Source organism: Rattus norvegicus, chromosome 13 (assembly GCF_036323735.1).
Source record: "Rattus norvegicus strain BN/NHsdMcwi chromosome 13, GRCr8, whole genome shotgun sequence".
In the NCBI taxonomy this organism is placed as follows: Eukaryota; Metazoa; Chordata; class Mammalia; order Rodentia; family Muridae; genus Rattus; species Rattus norvegicus.
Window position 1 is genome coordinate 49,360,235 of NC_086031.1, and position 16,437 is coordinate 49,376,671.

General features: G+C 45.9%; 1 protein-coding gene across 6 annotated transcripts in view; it reads right to left on the minus strand.

Annotated features, from left to right (window-relative positions):
• Positions 1-2,009: 2,009 nt before the first annotated feature.
• Positions 2,010-16,437, minus strand: part of Ipo9 (importin 9) — a 52,234-nt gene continuing 37,806 nt past the window's right edge. For 5 of the 6 annotated variants that reach the window (XM_063272310.1, XM_008769563.4, XM_039090722.2 and 2 more), the window contains exons 15-24: positions 13,996-14,222; positions 11,618-11,766; positions 10,646-10,774; positions 9,657-9,932; positions 8,847-9,013; positions 7,780-7,913; positions 7,066-7,188; positions 6,577-6,681; positions 6,287-6,363; positions 2,010-5,839 (exon numbers count right to left, since the gene is read on the minus strand). In XM_063272310.1, the coding sequence (XP_063128380.1) occupies positions 5,729-5,839; positions 6,287-6,363; positions 6,577-6,681; positions 7,066-7,188; positions 7,780-7,913; positions 8,847-9,013; positions 9,657-9,932; positions 10,646-10,774; positions 11,618-11,766; positions 13,996-14,222 (1,498 nt within the window). In that variant the 3' untranslated portion in view covers positions 2,010-5,728. The remainder of the gene's footprint in view (positions 5,840-6,286; positions 6,364-6,576; positions 6,682-7,065; positions 7,189-7,779; positions 7,914-8,846; positions 9,014-9,656; positions 9,933-10,645; positions 10,775-11,617; positions 11,767-13,995; positions 14,223-16,437) is intronic. The other variant, NM_001107180.1, reaches the window with a different exon arrangement.

The window sequence follows — 16,437 nt, forward strand, 5'->3', positions numbered from 1 at the left end:
GGTTAAAAGCACGGACTAGGGGTTGGGGATTTAGCTCAGTGGTAGAGCGCTTGCCTAGGAAGCACAAGGCCCTGGGTTCGGTCCCCAGCTCCGGAAAAAAAAAAAAAGAAAAAAAAAAAAAAAAAAAAAAAAGCACTGACTGCTCTTCCAGAGGTCCTGAGTTCAAATCCCAGCAACCACATGGTGGCTCAAAACCATCTGTAATGAGATCTGATGCCCTCTTCTGGTGTGTCTGAAGGCAGGAACAGTGGACTTATAAGTAGAAAAAAAAGGAATCTGCAATTACAAAGTCAGAAAAATTCTTTTTTCTTTTTGGAATATAGTTTTCTGTGTAGCCCTAGCTGTCCTGGAACTCACTATATAGACCAAGTTGGCCTTGAAATCAGAGGTCAGCCTGCCCGCCAGTCTCTGCCTCCTAAGTACTGGGATTAAAGGTGTGCACACCACCACCTGGTTGAAATTTTTTTTTTTTAAAATATTGAAATAAATCAGACTGAGTCTATCCTACCACCTAGCGGGGGAATTTAGTGCCAAACTCTGGGGTAAGCATTCCAGGCCTGTTTCCTCTGGTTTTAACACATGCTCACGATATGCAGGAAGTTCTGGTCTGTGTACAGAGCTCTTCAGGTATCCCATTCGGCCTTCTCCCAAAGGCTTTCTGTCACCTGACCGAGGCTCCATGGACTTCCTACTGTGGGATTCTAGGTCCCTCCTTTTACCCTCCCCCTCCCCCCAGGCTCTGCACTTGACCTCAGCTGAGCTTCCCCCTTCAGATTTAGAAATGTGGCTATCCTCAAGCCGTGGATTTCCACCTTTCAGAACCCACTAAGGTGATGAATTACAAAGAACTTAATTATGTTCGGAGAATGAGAGGTGGTGGTGGGGGGATAGGGAAAGCAAACCAATATACCAGCGATTTGTCATAGATAACCACAGAGCAACTGCATAGTGGGTGGTGGGTGGGAGCTGGGGCCACCACCTGTTCCCACCCTGTTCCTCAGGCAGGTCCACAGAGCTGTCCTCCTAGAGGCTCACCAAGCCTTTGGTTTAGCAGCAGCACTGGCATCTGTGAGGCTGATTTGAGTCACAGTCAAATCCAACCAGGCAAGAGCAGCCAGATACAGCTAGTTCCTGCTCTGTGGTGGGGGCTAGGATGGGGCTCTTCTCATATCCCGGTGAGATGGGCACCAGTCCCACTTTACAGACTGGGAAACCAAGGTCCCAGCCCCCTTCCAGCTACATTGTTATGCCAAGACTTGAAGGGCTTTCTGGGCCTTCTAGTCAGGCCAGTGACTGTTTTCCTTCTCATTGCCTGCTTGCCACATGGGCATGAGAAACCTTTTGTAATCATCTAAAAACAAAACAAAAAATGAGATCATTAGCTGGCTGGTGCCAACCTGCGTTATCCTCACAGAAAGGCAAATGGGTCACTGATTTCATAATTTTATTAACACGTACTTTCAGCTGCTTGCTGCTGGAATCTTCAAAAAGCACTGAGATTTAGTGTCAGTCTGTGTGAGTGGGGCTTTGGCCATGACTAACAGAATGCTTGACCCCTCTGATGCAGAGGACCTGGTAACATTGAGAAGACACAGTTGACACTTGTCCTTTTGGGGAAACTCTCCCAGGGGGTCACCAAACCTTCATGAGGCTTCACCGATTCATCTCTTCTCCCCGGGTTACGGTCTCGGCACACGCTGCAGCTCTTCCACCCAGATCTGCTGCCAGATGGCATTCCTACCTTCCATGGCCTCCCACTTCAGCTCAGGCTCCAAACTACTTTTAGTTTCTCTTAGGTGGGGAGTTCCTCTAGAGGAAGCAGGCCTTGTTGGAGCCTTTACCATTTGGCTCTACTTATCTTTACAGCTTTATTTCTGGCCTAGACTCCAGGAATCACAACCCCTTAATGTTTTTCTCTAGCTGGGCTGCTGATGTGGAGAGTAGAACCCTGGGCCTCGTGAATGCTAATTGGATGCTCTACCCCTGGGCTATATATGGCTCAGGATCCATTCTTTTTTTTTTTTTTTTTCTTTTTAAAGACATGGGCTCACAATGTAGCCCTGCTTGGCCTGAAATTTAGTGAGTTCTGTCCACTGTCCTCCACAGTATGTCACCTTCTATCCCTCTAGAATACCCTAACCAACTTTGACTGGCAAATACACAGGAGAGGTAAGAGTGTCCTAAGGACGGGATTTTGGATGGTAATCTCACACTAGCAGGCAACATTCAGCATCCACTCTCCTCAATCTATAAAAGGGTCAAGGAAAAGGACCTGCTTTGCAAGGTTAGCAGGTGTGAGGTCATTCACAGACCTGTTCAACAGCTCTAGCATTTCAGTGCTCACATTTTAGCAAGACGCTTTACTGAAGGGTCGTCATCTTCATGCCAGCGACTCACCTTCAATTACTGCTATCCCAGTCTTTCTTTGGGGGTGGAGGTGACAGTACACAGTACCCATTTTTCCTATAGCACTTGCCTCATTTGTTATTGATTTCCTATCTCATAATCAGCTTCCCCTGCCCCACTCCAAGACAAGGTCTTGTGGGCCTAGAACTTGCTATGTAGGCCAGGCTGACCATGGACTCAGAGATTTGCCTGTCAATAAGTGCTAGGATTTAGGGTGGGCACCACCATGGAGCCCTAGCCTAGCTTCTTGAGAAAAGCCTAAGGCATTGGCCTTCTGTACCTGACAGAAGCTAAATATTCACTGAAACTGACAAGAGGCAGAAATGCATCTTTTATTACGTTCTTGGGCACAGCTGGCCTGGCTGGTGGGCTGGAGCAGCACTTGTTGAACAAGCCCACACCGTGCTGAAGTGCTGTCCTGAGCCCAGCCTGTTCAGCCACGTCACTGCTTTCCCTCAACAGTGTAGGCCTTGGTTGTCCTTTTACAGAGTACTGTCATTGGTCAGGATCACTGAGAGGGATGGGGGTGGAGGAAAACCTGCAGTATTCTAACCTGGGCCCACACTGGAACTATATGGACTCCTAACACTCAGTACTTTTAATGAGGTACACAGTACTCTGATCTTCAATCTTCCTGATAAATACTGTTGCCAATCTCCTTTTCTTATGACTTGATCTCCTTGGATCCTAAATGTCACCCTTCCTAGGTTTCCCGTCATCTAAACTTTGATACGCACTCTTTCCTTGTTTAGGTCAGTTTCTTTTGCAAATGGCTTCAAACTTGTTAGCATGAATAAGCCCCCTCATCTCCACAGCAAAGACCCAGCCTGATTCTTCCACCAAGGGTTGACTTGTGGCTTGGTTACTTAGTGCTCACTCTACCTCTCCGGGGTGTGTTGGAGAGGCTAGTTTCCATTAGCTTACCACTTTAGCTCTTTGGCTCACAATGGCCACCTCAGCCCTGGTCGTCCCTTTCTCCACAGATATTCATCTGCTTTTGAACCATTTGCTTCTTAGTGACTTGCAGAACAGTTCCCTTTCTTGGAATTTTATCTGCTTTTCAGCTTTCCAGTGTTTCACCCACAAACTGGAAACCCTTCACACAGGGAGCTCACACCGCTCTCATGAGCTTGCTGATCTTAGTCTTTCAACAGTCCGCCTCGCCCCTTTCCCAAATGAAGTTGCCTTTCGTAGGAGACAAAATAGGAGCCAGAGGTCAACTTTGTCACACCAAGTCACCAACAGAACTTTCTCCTCGATCTTGGGAACAGTCTCTCAGCAGGATGGGAGATTCCACTGTTCCAGGAGGCAAATGCTCTGAAAACACAAGAATCTGTCCATCAAGGTGCATAAGACCCTCCACCTCCAATCACTTATGTACGTTGGCCAGGATGGCTTCCTAGGAACCTGTTTTTCAAGTTTCCCTAAGGCAGGAGCTTAGCCTTCCTATCAAGTGAAGCACTCGAACGGGACAGGCCCTTTGGACTAATTTTGGCACTACACATTGGGAACTGTTCAAACGTGCAGGCTTAGAATAGATATATGTCACTGTCAGCATATGAACTGGGGTCCCCAAGCTTCCTCAAATTCAGCAGGCCAATGCTTCTAACCTGGTACCAGTCTAACATGCTGAATCCACTGGACGCCTAAATCATGTGGAATGGTCTACTGTTTTTAGCACCAAATCCAGTTGGCTTTGAGGTCAACTGTGGAATGAGGTTCTAAAGTTTCTGCTGTGGTTCTCTGGGGACCACTGGGCAGGTATGCTATCATTTCTCTTTATCAGGAAATTCAACTTTAGGAGGAAAAGCAGCAAGGGCAGAGGACATACTGGTCTCCACTGCCAGGCAGAAGACAACTATACACACTTTCCTAGGCTTTTACAGTTGGTGCCTCTGACTCCAGGCCGAGCACTAAGGCATCAGGTGGTGTAGGCAACAAGCTGCCAAGTCCTTAGGCTCCAGAAAGGCCTCGTGCAGGATACACCCTGACCCTTCCGCTCAAGTTACCACTACATTCCCCTTCCTTTGTTAGCGCATCACCCCAAAGAAATAGCTCTGGCTATGTAAAATGGACATCAGACCTGGGCACTACCAAACAGAGGGAACACTGCTCTTAATCTTCACCCATTCTCAATTCGTAATACAAAGAAAACCCATTGAGGGATCTCCCTTGTTTTTTAGTACTGGGGCCTGAACTCAGGGCCATCCACATGCTGTACCACTGACTCTTAAACATATCTGGATGAAAAATATCAGTTCTCTAAGATTTCTGAGTTGCTTGCCAAATCACAGTAGGATGCCAAAATATGTTATGCTTTTTTCTGTTTTTACTTTGCTTCTAGAGGGAATAAACAGAAGGTAGAGGTGTTGAGATACCTTAGAGTATGCAGACTAAATTCATTTGTAAAGATTGCTTTACTGTCCTAGAAAAATACATGTTGCAAATTCGAGGGCTACAACTCAACCACTTTAGAGGATTCCTGAGGGAGAGGGATAACCTTTGAATATCAGACTCTGTGGTTATGTGCAGAAGAGGCATATTAAATATAGATGGGTCAGGCAGATTTAGAAATAAAAATCCTTTTCCTGATTTTTTTCCCTAAAAAAACAAAAAAACACAAAAAAACCAAAACAAGTTGCCATCCATCTGGCTTGCTCTCTCTCTCTCTCTCTGTGTGTGTGTGTGTGTGTGTGTGTGTGTGTGTGTGTGTGTGTGTGTAACAGCCTGGGGGAGGGGCTGTGGCATGCAAAGATGGGAAGATGGAACCTTTGACAAGGACCCTTAGTGTTGCATGAGGAAAGCATGAAGGTGAGGTTACTGGAAATGGCTTAGTATGTGGCTGCTCCAGCTTCTTACTGAAAACCGAGAGCATCACTGGCCGAGGGCAGAAAGCATAATGACCTCCCAAGGGGTTCCTATCTGAACACATCAGATGTCCTATGAAAGCAAACAGGTATGTTTCTGAAGAGTAATGGCAGTAACTTCCTGTGCTCCTGAAGTGGGGCAAAATGAGGAACCCACATCCGGGTCAATGTTTCTGGTCTGGCCAACAGAGGATGCTAGGAATGAAGGGGGTCAGAGCTGGGGAGAAAGTTCCAGATTTGGGGTATCTTCACAGGACTTTGATAAATGTTCTTTGCTTTAGCTTTTAAAATGCCAGCCCTGGTAAACAAGGGCTGAGTGTCAGTGTCACTGTCGAGGCTAAGGGCCAGAAGCCACTCCAGGCTGAGAAAAAGTGCATCTCAAGGCTGGAGAGGACTGTAGAATGGTCTGTGGCTGGGCCAGGAGGGAGCACACAGGCTGAAGAAGACTCTCCTTGTTAGATGCCGATAGTCTGTAGGACCCGCCTCTCGGTGTCGTTAAGGTGGCATGAAAACATTATGTAACAGGGCTGCTGAGCAAACTGGCAAAGGAAGTCTGTGAGATATGCCTGCAGGGAGGAGAGGAAGGAGAGAGCATCAGCAAACTTCCCCAAGGCCAACAGTGTGCAGCAAGAGGTACAGGAATGCTGGCTTTCAGACACATGCCAGCTTCCTAAGGGGTAGGTTTTCACACTGTGGACCTGCTGGACATTCAACCCAGTGACAGAAGTCCATAGGGAATCCAAAAACATTTCCAAAACTCCATCTCCTATTTCACCTGGAGAATTTCACAAAGTAGACGTAAAAGACGGATTATTGCTGGTATAGACAACTGGATAAAAATCCCAGTACCCCTCTCTACCCCAGGGCCCTGAGAACTCAAATAGACACTACCCACCCCCACTTTCTTGCAGTTCTAATGACGAACCATGAGTGGATTTGAACCCATAATATTGCTCCCATGCCTTTGAAAGCCATTGTAACTTGTATGTAATTGTCATCTATGGATGCCTCACCTGCAGATCGATCTGGTAGAGAGGGTCCTTCAGGGCATCGGGGTCATCTTCTTCATCGTCTTCATAGTAATCCTCCTCTGTTAGACACAGCCAACACAGGCAAGTCAGGACAGAGGCCACCATCAGGCCTAAGGTGGCACTCACTGCACAGCTGAGGCAGAAGGGGCAAAAGCCCAAGGAGCACCCCTTATGAGCCCACATCTCCTTTTTCCTGGGTACTCCATTCTTGGCACCAATGTGCAAAGAAAAGGTATTTACCATGTTGTCTTGTCTTTTCTCAAATAGCTTACCATATTTACTTGTAGCAAGAATGTCAGATAAAAGCTGGCCAGCTAAACCATCCTCTTCCTCCTCTTCCTCTTCCTCCTGGTCCTCCCACATATCATTGGAATCATCTATTTGAAGACAAAAAGCAGCTCAAACAATCATGCAGTTTACCTCCCCAAACCTTACTAGGACAGAACAGAAGGCCCCGAGGGTTTCTGCAATGTGGCCTACAGTCCCCAAATGTGACAGCACAAAGACTGGCCAAACCCTCCCGGGTGTCTGAATAGAAAAACTAAAGCTTTAAGGAGGAAGAAGGTAGCTGCTTCCTGGCTGCCCTCACCATCAACACTGAGATTTGAGTAAATCTGCCAGCGTCAGCCATGACACAGCTGCTTAGTAACACTCCGCACCACACCCTTAAACCTGTTCCTGGATAAACCTAATTGCCATCTGACAACATGGAACTTCACTCTCCCAGTGAGAAGTCTCCTGGGAGTAAGGGTCTGGTGCACCTTGGTTCCACTCGGCGGGAGTGGCCTGGCGAGCAGCGTTGGCCTCCATGACGTTGGAAAGCTCATTGATAATCAGCTTTAGGATCTTGACCAACAAAGGAATGTTTGTCCAGCGCTCAGGGTCTAGGAAGGAAGCAGAAACCCTCCAGTTAGACTGTCAGTGGGCTCAATATGGCAGCACCTCCATCCTTCTTCCGGCTCTACAGCAGGGTTCACATTCTCCCAGGTGCCTTCTGCCGCCCCTGATTACATCCTGCAAGGAATGAGGTACATTTAATTCTGCTGGTTCAGGAAAAGGGAGATGTAAAAGCGTTCCGGGATTAGAGATCAGTTCCTACTAGTGACAAAGCTGTGAAGCCAGCATGGGGTGCCAGTCCCTGCCAGAACTTTAACTTCTGAGACAGGGCAGACAATCACAGACTTCCAGTTAAGGCAGCAACTCGGTACAGTCCACTGCAGCCACAAGCCAGAGGTGACCAGAGAGCCAAGACATACTGAGCATGTGCCAGAGCCCCAAGGTGAAGCTGGAAGCTGGGAGCATTGTCCCAAGATTATTTTTGTCAATTTTCAACAACAAGGACCCACACATTCTGATTCATTATTGTTTAGTTTTCCGATTCTCCTTTATGAAACCCAGCAATAGAAACCCAGAACACAGTGTAGCCCTTCCCTATCCCAGGTCTGGAGCCCCTACAGATTGGACGCATGACTCACTTTTGGCTGACTTAGAGCGGGTGCGGATGCCCTCATCCATGCTGTAGATTTCTTCTCCCTTCACACGAATGTCTTGTAGCCGCTTGTCATCTGCATTGATGCCATGCTGAAGCAGTTTACATAGTGCCACAGAGCTGGCAAGGGCCAGGAAATATCATCAGCTCCCATCTAGAGCTTTCACTAAGTAGATTAGCTCACCCTCAGAAAACGAAGACCCTCTCTTTGATGGTGTAACTTCTTTTTACTACTAATTAGAAGAGGTAGCAGAGTTCAGTTAAGAATGGGGTTTGGTGTACACAAGGTGGTCTACTGATATTTGCTCATCTTGAACAAAGTTAGGGTGGGCAAGTGCACTGGACAGTGTATTTGGGTGATAAGACCTAGTGGAATACGCCCAGGCTAGAGAGTTGGGGATTTAGCCCAGGAGTAGAGGCTTGTCTATCAGACTCAAGGCCTGGGCACCAGAAAAAATAGAAGATAGAAGTGTAGGCTATGGAGTTGCAAAGGTTGGGTTGGTCAGTCATCTGTCTGTCTGTCTATCTAAAGAAGGATTTCTGTATGTATGTATGTATGTATGTATGTATGTATGTATGTATGTATGTATCTATCTATCTATCTATCTATCTATCTATCTATCTATCTATCTATCTATCTATCTAAAGAAAGATTTCTCTGTATAGCCCTGGCTGCCTTCGAGCTAGCTCTGTAGACCAGGCTGGCCTTGAACTCACAGAGATCCACCTGCCTCTGCTTCCTGTGTGATGGGATTAAAGATGAACACTACGAATGCCAGGGTTAGGTTTGGGTTTATAAGGAAGGATAAGACACTAATCTGTACTTAACCAAGTAAAGTCTGTTCAAGAGGAGGGTCTTAGCAGAAATCAGAAATACACCTACTATGCTGATTGTTTTATTGGGAATTTCAACATGGAGATATTAAATTATATGGTTATCAAGAGAGACAGAACAGAGACTACAGGGACAGCTTGGTATGTTAAACCAGGGAAGAAAGATTTAACTATGAGCAGAAGTAGAAGGCCCAGAGCAGATATACGGCAGGGCCTTACCTAACTTTGCCTTCATACTGTCCATAGAACAGGTGCTGCCGACTCGTCCACTCAGCCATCACAAACTCCAGGGCAGGTTTCCCAGTTGGTCCTGGGAGGCTACACAGGAACTCCAACAGAGGTTCCAGCTGAGTGTGCACCAGATGAGCAAACACCATGATGAGCGACTAGAAGGGAACAGAAGGTACCTTTTTTTAGGAAAAGAGATTTCATAGACATAGGAAAGAGGGAATGGGCTGGTCAGTCAGGAAACAGACTCTGACGCTGGGCGTGGTAGCACATACCTTTAATCCAATACTCATGAAGTACAGGCAGACAGATCACTGAGTTTGTGGTTAGCCTGGTCTATACAGAGGATTCCAGGCTAGCCAGAGTTACACACTGAGACCATCTCAAATAAAACCAAAACCAAAACCAAAACCAAAACCAAAACCAAACTAGAAACAGAGTCTGGGGAGAGATGGCTCGGTGGTTAGGGCACTGCTGTTCTTGCTGAGAAGCTATGCTCGGTTCCTGGAATCCAAACCGGTGGCTCCCAAACATTTCTAACTACAGCTCCAAGAAGCTGGACTCCAGGTACGTGGTGCATATAGATGCATACAAGCAAAACACTTATAATGTGACATAAGTCTGTCTATATAGAGCAGAGTCCACTCATAGGACAGAACATGGGGCTTTCCCTCTCCATGTCTCTCTAGCCAGAGCAGATCCAATTTTACTGAGCTGTTGCACAAGCACAGGGAGAGAGTAAGACAGCCTGGGACCCACACACTCATGTGACCCCATGCACTAGTGCCCCACTGTCCTTACCTGCATGACACTGAGTGTCTCTGCCTGCTGCATCTTACTGAGGATGGCACGAAGAATCTGATCCAGATTCTCCCCAAGCTCCCGCCCTGCCTTGGAGATGAGGGTGGAGACCAGGCGGCCCACAAAGGCTGCAGTGAACTCTGAGGTTCGTGGGTCAAGGAGCTGGCTCACTACTTGCATCACGTACCATAGTCCATTGTGGCCTTGCTCATCATGCCACTGGGCTACCTGTTCCAGTGTCACTGACACATAGGCCCGCAAACACTCACCACCATTCTATGGAGACAGAAATGACAAGCAAGATTAGCCACTGGAGAACAGATGCAAGGAGACCCTCAAACTGTTACCGACAGACGTCTATACCTCCCGGGAGCAACAGGCTTACAGGGCTCGTGTGTCACTAGACACAGGAATTTACTGTCTATGGATAAAGACGGGCACTAACATGATCCTTCTTTTACCCAAATATCTATCTCAAAACTGCTTACTTCTCATTTCAGTGACCAATGACCAAGAAACCTGAGGTTTAGCAGTAAAGATTTACCTTTGGAATTGAAAAACCCTCTTAGATGTAGCCCTAATTAGGAGCATGGAAGGTCTTCATGGGATGCAGATGGACCTCACGCAAATCACCGTCTGGCTAGGGATCTCTACTCTGACCAGATCTACTATCTCTTCCCTACAGCCTTTACAAACAGAATAAAGACCCGAGAGTACCAGCGCCCTTCACTTCTCCAGGTCTATCACTCTGTTGACTATCAACTAAATATTCAGAAAGGTCTCAAATCTGGACCTCTATAGAGGCAATCTATAGGCTCCTCCATAGCATCAGTAATCAAATACAGATAGCCAGATGTCTGGTATTCACACTTTTCAAGACCATTAACAGACTTATATTTCAAAAGCATAATCACACGTCACATTTCCTGTCCTACTATATGGCTATGGCGGGGAAACTGTCTTCTCTCCAGTCTCTGAGTCTCAGATACCTGCATGGTGGCATTATCATCCGTGTGAAGGGTGCACTGTGCCACAGCAGGGAAAGCTTGACAGATGAGGAGCTGGGAAAGGGGAGGCTTTGTATTTCGAACTACTGTAGTCAAGATATCAATGGCTGTCTGAAAAAAGAAAAGTAAAAGTTACTTCTGGGGCGGGAGGCATCCAACAACCAAGATGCTTGCCAGGTATGTGGAGCTCTTAGCTTCACTGAAGCACTTATGATTTCAATAGCCATGGGGGTAGGTGGCATTGACAGGTAGGGTGACACGTGTGTTTATAATCCTGGGGCTGGGGAGGCAGAGGAAGGAGGCTTCCTAGGGCTTCCTGGCTGGTCAGCATACCTTACTTACTTGGCAAGATTCAAGCCAATGAGAAGTCTTGTTTCAAAGGAGGTAGATTGTGCTCTTGAGTATGACCAGAGTTTGTCCTCCTGTCCCCACGTGCATATATAGACACACATTGGTAGCAGTGGGGGAAAATGGCACCAGGCATGGTGGAGCATGCCTATAATTCCAGAGTTGGGCAGACAGAGGCAGGCGGCATATTTCTGTGAGTCCAAGGTCAGCCCTATAGCTAGTCCACATAGTGAGACCACGCCTCACACCACATACACTTCCTCTCTTACTACCCAGCCCCGCACTCCTCCACCTTTCCAAGACTGGTTTCTTTGTGTAGCCATGGCTGTCATGGACTCACTCGATAGACCAGGCTACCCTCAAACTCATAGATCTACCTGCCTCTGCCTCTCAAGTGCTGGGATTAAAGAGGTATGCTGCCAAACTCCCCACCCCTTTTTACAAAAACCTTAGGCAGTCAACCACTGTCCTCATGGACAGAGTAGCTCGTATGAAATACCACTCTGAACCTTCAAGTTCTGACTGATGTCCTGACCACAGGTGGGATCTGTGGGTGGTACCTGCTCTTTCCTTCTCTTACGCACTCACAAACTTGTAATCACTTACCGCACAGAGCCCTGCAGGGATCTTGTCTGCTGGGGCCTGCATTATGCTGACCAGAGTGGGAATCAGCCTCATCTGCATTGGACCTTGGCAGGCTTCAATCTGGGACAGTTCCTTGAAGATGTCCTGAGCCAGCGAGGCAACCACAGGGTCTGAGGTGGACAAGGTAACATGAAACCCATCTACCTCAGGTCAGATGGTGCTTGCTTCTTGCTCTAAGTCTAACATGAGTCAGACATTTCTGCATACAGTAAAACCTCACACACTTGGGAAATGGGAAGTGGAACAGCTACCTACAAGAGTCACCTCAAGAACAAGGGATGCTAAGTCTTCAAAAGATACATGTTTTCTTCAGGGCACAGACTCTTAAATAGCTACCCCTAAAATTAAAGGGCTTTTAGGGGTAAAAGTTAAAGGGGCTTTTAGGCTTTTCTTCTGGCGCAAAATTTTTTTCTTTTCTTTTTTTTGGAGCTGGGGACCAAATCCAGGGCCTTGTGCTTGCTAGGCAAGTTCTGGCGCAAATTTTAAGGTCTTTGTTTTCCTGAAACCTGGAATGATAATGAAACCCAATGATAAAAGACTCCAAACCAAAAAGCAAACAAACTTCCCTGCTACTTTGTTAAGAAAAAAGGGGCTGGAGAGATGGCTCAGTGGTTAAGAGCACTGACTGCTCTTCCAGAGGTCCTGAGTTCAAATCCCAGCAACCACATGGTGGCTCAGCCATCTGTTATGAGATCTGATGCCCTCTTCTGGTGTGTCTGGAGACAGCTATAGTGTACTCATATACATAAAGTGAAAAAAGAACAGAAGAATGTATAATCTTAGAGGAAGAGGAAGAACAGGAGGAGGAGGATGAGGAAGAGGAGGAAGAGGAGGAGGAGAAAGCTGGGATTGGTGGCCCATGTCTTTAATTCCGGCACTTGGGAGGCAGAGGAAGAAGGATCTACATGAGTTTCAGACTTTGAGGCCAGCCTGGTCTACAGGGTGAATTTTAGGTAGGACAGCCAGGGCTACATAAAGAGACCCTGTCTCAAAACAACAATAATAATAAGATATGAAATTTAAAATACTATTGTCCCCAGCCTCTCACATATTTAAAAAAATTTTTTTTATTTTGTATATGGGTATCTTACCTGTATACATGTCTGTGTACCCACGTGTGTAGTGCCCAAGGAGACTAGAAGAGGGGTGTCCCTTAGAACTGGAGTTGCAGAACAGTGTGGGCCACCATATGGGTAACTGGAAGAGCGGCCAATGCGCGCCCTTTCCTGCCCCTCTTACACCTTTTCAAGAAGTTGCGCATATTTCTTAGGGAGTAGTCATGTGACTGACAGGAGGGACTCCTGGGGCCCTACTTGTAGCCAAAGGTTCAGACCTCAGAAAGCAGAGCTTTACAAAGAGATGGAGCTTCTTTCTGGTGTGTTCTGAGAAAAGGTCTTATTATATAGCCTTGAATCTGTAATCCTCCAGCCTCAGCCCCTGGCTGAGAGATGGAACTTCATGTTAATCTGCTTTACCCTCGGAATAAAAGTACCTCTGTCATGTAGCATGAAAGGATACCTGTAGTGCACACTGAAGTGCATGCTAAAAGTAACTATAGCATTGTTTGTAAGAAAAAAACAGGCCACCCTAGCTCTCCAGAACAGAATGGGTAAGTAAAGCCATAGACAGCCACTTCACAGACAGTGCAGCCCAGCAGAGTGGGAGAGCAACAGGCATGCTCTGCAGAACCCATGTCAAACAGAAACCAAACACCCCCAAAGCAAATTAAATAACATGTTTAGTATGGTATCATATTAATAACTAACATTCCTGTATGACTTTTAGCTTCATTTTTTAAAACAGATATCTTTAATATTCTTCTGGTCTATTTACTATAAAAACTTAAAATGCTGAAAAGTATTACAGGAAAGAACAGACTGTGTCTCTCCCACCCAGAGACACCTTTGATATTCAATTATTTTCTTCTGGCAGAGCACTCGCCTCACGTGTGCAAGGTTTCTCGGCATGTTTCTTTCTTCAGTATCTTCTTCCCCAGTATTGGGATCAAACCCAGGGCCTTGGACATGCTAGGCAAGGGCTCTATCACTGAGCTGCACCTCCTGTCCCAGCACCTCCTTGTCCAATTCATTCTTAGGAAGTCACTTACTTTTCTACTCCATCTGAAGAGCTTTAGATTAGGTAGTTTTGCGTTAGTCGTTTACACTCTATCTTTCCTAGTCCTTATATGAATAAAATCATAGGAACTGGCATTCTACTTTACAATGCTGCTGTGTCTACAGGAGAACCAGTTCCTTTGTCAACTAGGGATAGCTCCTAAACCTCCAGTGACCACTTCTTTGGATGCTTCTCATCAACACACATATTCCTGGATGGCATACCATTACTGTACTTTAGGAAAATGGCGATGGTGAAGGGGCAGATTTTGCTTTCCACACTTGCTGTAAACTCTGGGTCAACAGTACAAACGATGCACAGGGTCTCCATCACCAGGTTGAGGACCTCGGAGCTGAACTGGGCTGCTAGGTGAATTAGGCCATCCAGGATGCTGGGGAGGAAGGGCTGAAGCACATGCGTACTCTCTGAGACTTTCAGCTGATCACAATAACTAGAGAGAGAGATACATAATTGAGAGTTACTCGTAAGCAGACCCTTCCATTTTTAGCCTTTCCAATCTTATGTGACACATGTATGCATACATAGCTTTATAAAGCTACTTCTTTAGTTAGCTATGTCTTCATATCTTTCTGTAGTATATTACATACATATCAGTGCCTCTACTTTCTTCAGAATTTCTCTTTGCCTGGGACAGAACCCAGGGTCTCTCAGACATGTTTAAGAAGGTGCTCTAACCGAAGCCACCCAGCTCTCCTATTTGCTATATTCTTTAAAATTTCATACAGTCACGTCATCACACCCAAATTATTAAGACACTAGTTAAATGCCTTAGGAGTTCTCAGACTACAGCATTAAATCACATCAAGATTTCGGTATAAAACGCTGGCAAGATAGCCGGGCAGTAAGAGTACTTGCCCCCAAACCTGATGAACCAGGCTGGATTGCTAGAGACTGCACGGTGGAAGTTATCCTCCAACGTCTACATGCTGTAGCTCATGACCAACCAGCAGACCTACAAAGCAATCCAGGCTGCAGGGGATCCACAGTGAGACCCTGTCTCAAAATCAAAACACAACCCACCAAAGGCAAAAACACCAAAGGCAGCCTTAAAACATCTCGTTATAATTGCATAATAGGAAATTATTTTTTAATTTCCATGTTACAAATTTTGTGTTTTGAGTGTCAAAATGAGTTTAATTTATATAACAGTCGATGAGACAGCTGGTGAGACGGCTCAATGATAAAGGTGCCCGAGGACAAACCTGATGCTCTCAGCTTGATCCCCAGGACCCTTGTGGGAGGAGAGAACTGAATGCCACAAGTTGTTCTTTATGTGCCACAGCAGACACACAAGCCCACACTACCTCCCACCATATACACATAAATGTAACTAAAAAATTACAATAGAATTGTTGGGAGTTGATCTAGTGCTGCTATCTATTCAAATGCTAAATACTGGCCTGCAAAATCTAGTTGCGTACCCCTCCCTCCCCAAGCAGATCCTCGAATAAACCGAGTGATGCCATATAAATCTTTTTCCCCAAACTTAAAGCTATTGGTTAAACAAAAGTGGCTATAGCCAATTACTAGGGAGAACAGTGGTAGATGGGGTTTCAGTTACCCAGCTGATCCCACGTAGGGTCCAAAATAGGGGAGGGAGGGGAGGAAGGAGGGAGGGAGGAAGGGAGGGAGAAGGAAGGAGGAAAAAGAAAACAGAGAGAACAGGAGGTCTTCATTAGACTAAATGGGCCAGGAGCACATGGCCGAGTGAAATGTCCCCCTAGAATGAACTGTTGGAGCAGAAATAACTCGTCAGACTCAAACAGCAAGTACTTGGGGAACTAACTGGAGAATTAACAGTCTAGTATACAGAAAAATAGATTAGTTATTGTGCTAAAGCTGATTTAAAAAATTCACAGCACTCTGCTTCGATTATTTGGGGGATAGCTGGGTCATATGAAAAACTAATAAAGTTATTAAATTAATATTTAAAATGCCATTCATATAGAATGGCAGTAATAAATAGAAAAAAGCGTGGTTTCTCTAAACAACACCTGTTAACAGGTACTCAATAACTTTTTTTAAAAGACGGGGTCTCCAAATGCCCTTCAACAGAGGAATGGATACAGAAAATGTGGTACATCTACACAATGTAATATTACTCAGCTATCAAAAACAATGAGTTTATGAAATTCATAGGCAAATGGAGGGAACTGGAAAATATCCTGAGTGAGGTAACCCAATCACAGAAAAACACACATGGTATGCACCCATTGGTAAGTGGATATTAGCCCAAATGCTTGAATTACCCTAGATGCACAGAACACATGAAACTTAAGACGGATGATCAAAATGTGAATGCTTCACTCCTTCTTTAAAAGGGGAACAAGAATACCCTTGGCAGGGAATAGGGAGGCAAAGATTAAAACAGAGGCAGAAGGAACACCCATTCAGACCCTGCCCCACATGTGGCCCATGCATATACAGCCACCCAATTAGACAAGATGGATGAAGCAAAGAAGTGCAGACCGACAGGAGCCGGATGTAGATCGCTCCTGAGAGACACAGCCAGAATACAGCAAATACAGAGGCGAATGCCAGCAGCAAACCACTGAACTGAGAACGGGACCCCCTTGAAAGAATCAGAGAAAGGACTGGAAGAGCTTGAAGGGGCTTGAGATCCCATATGAACAACAATGCCAACC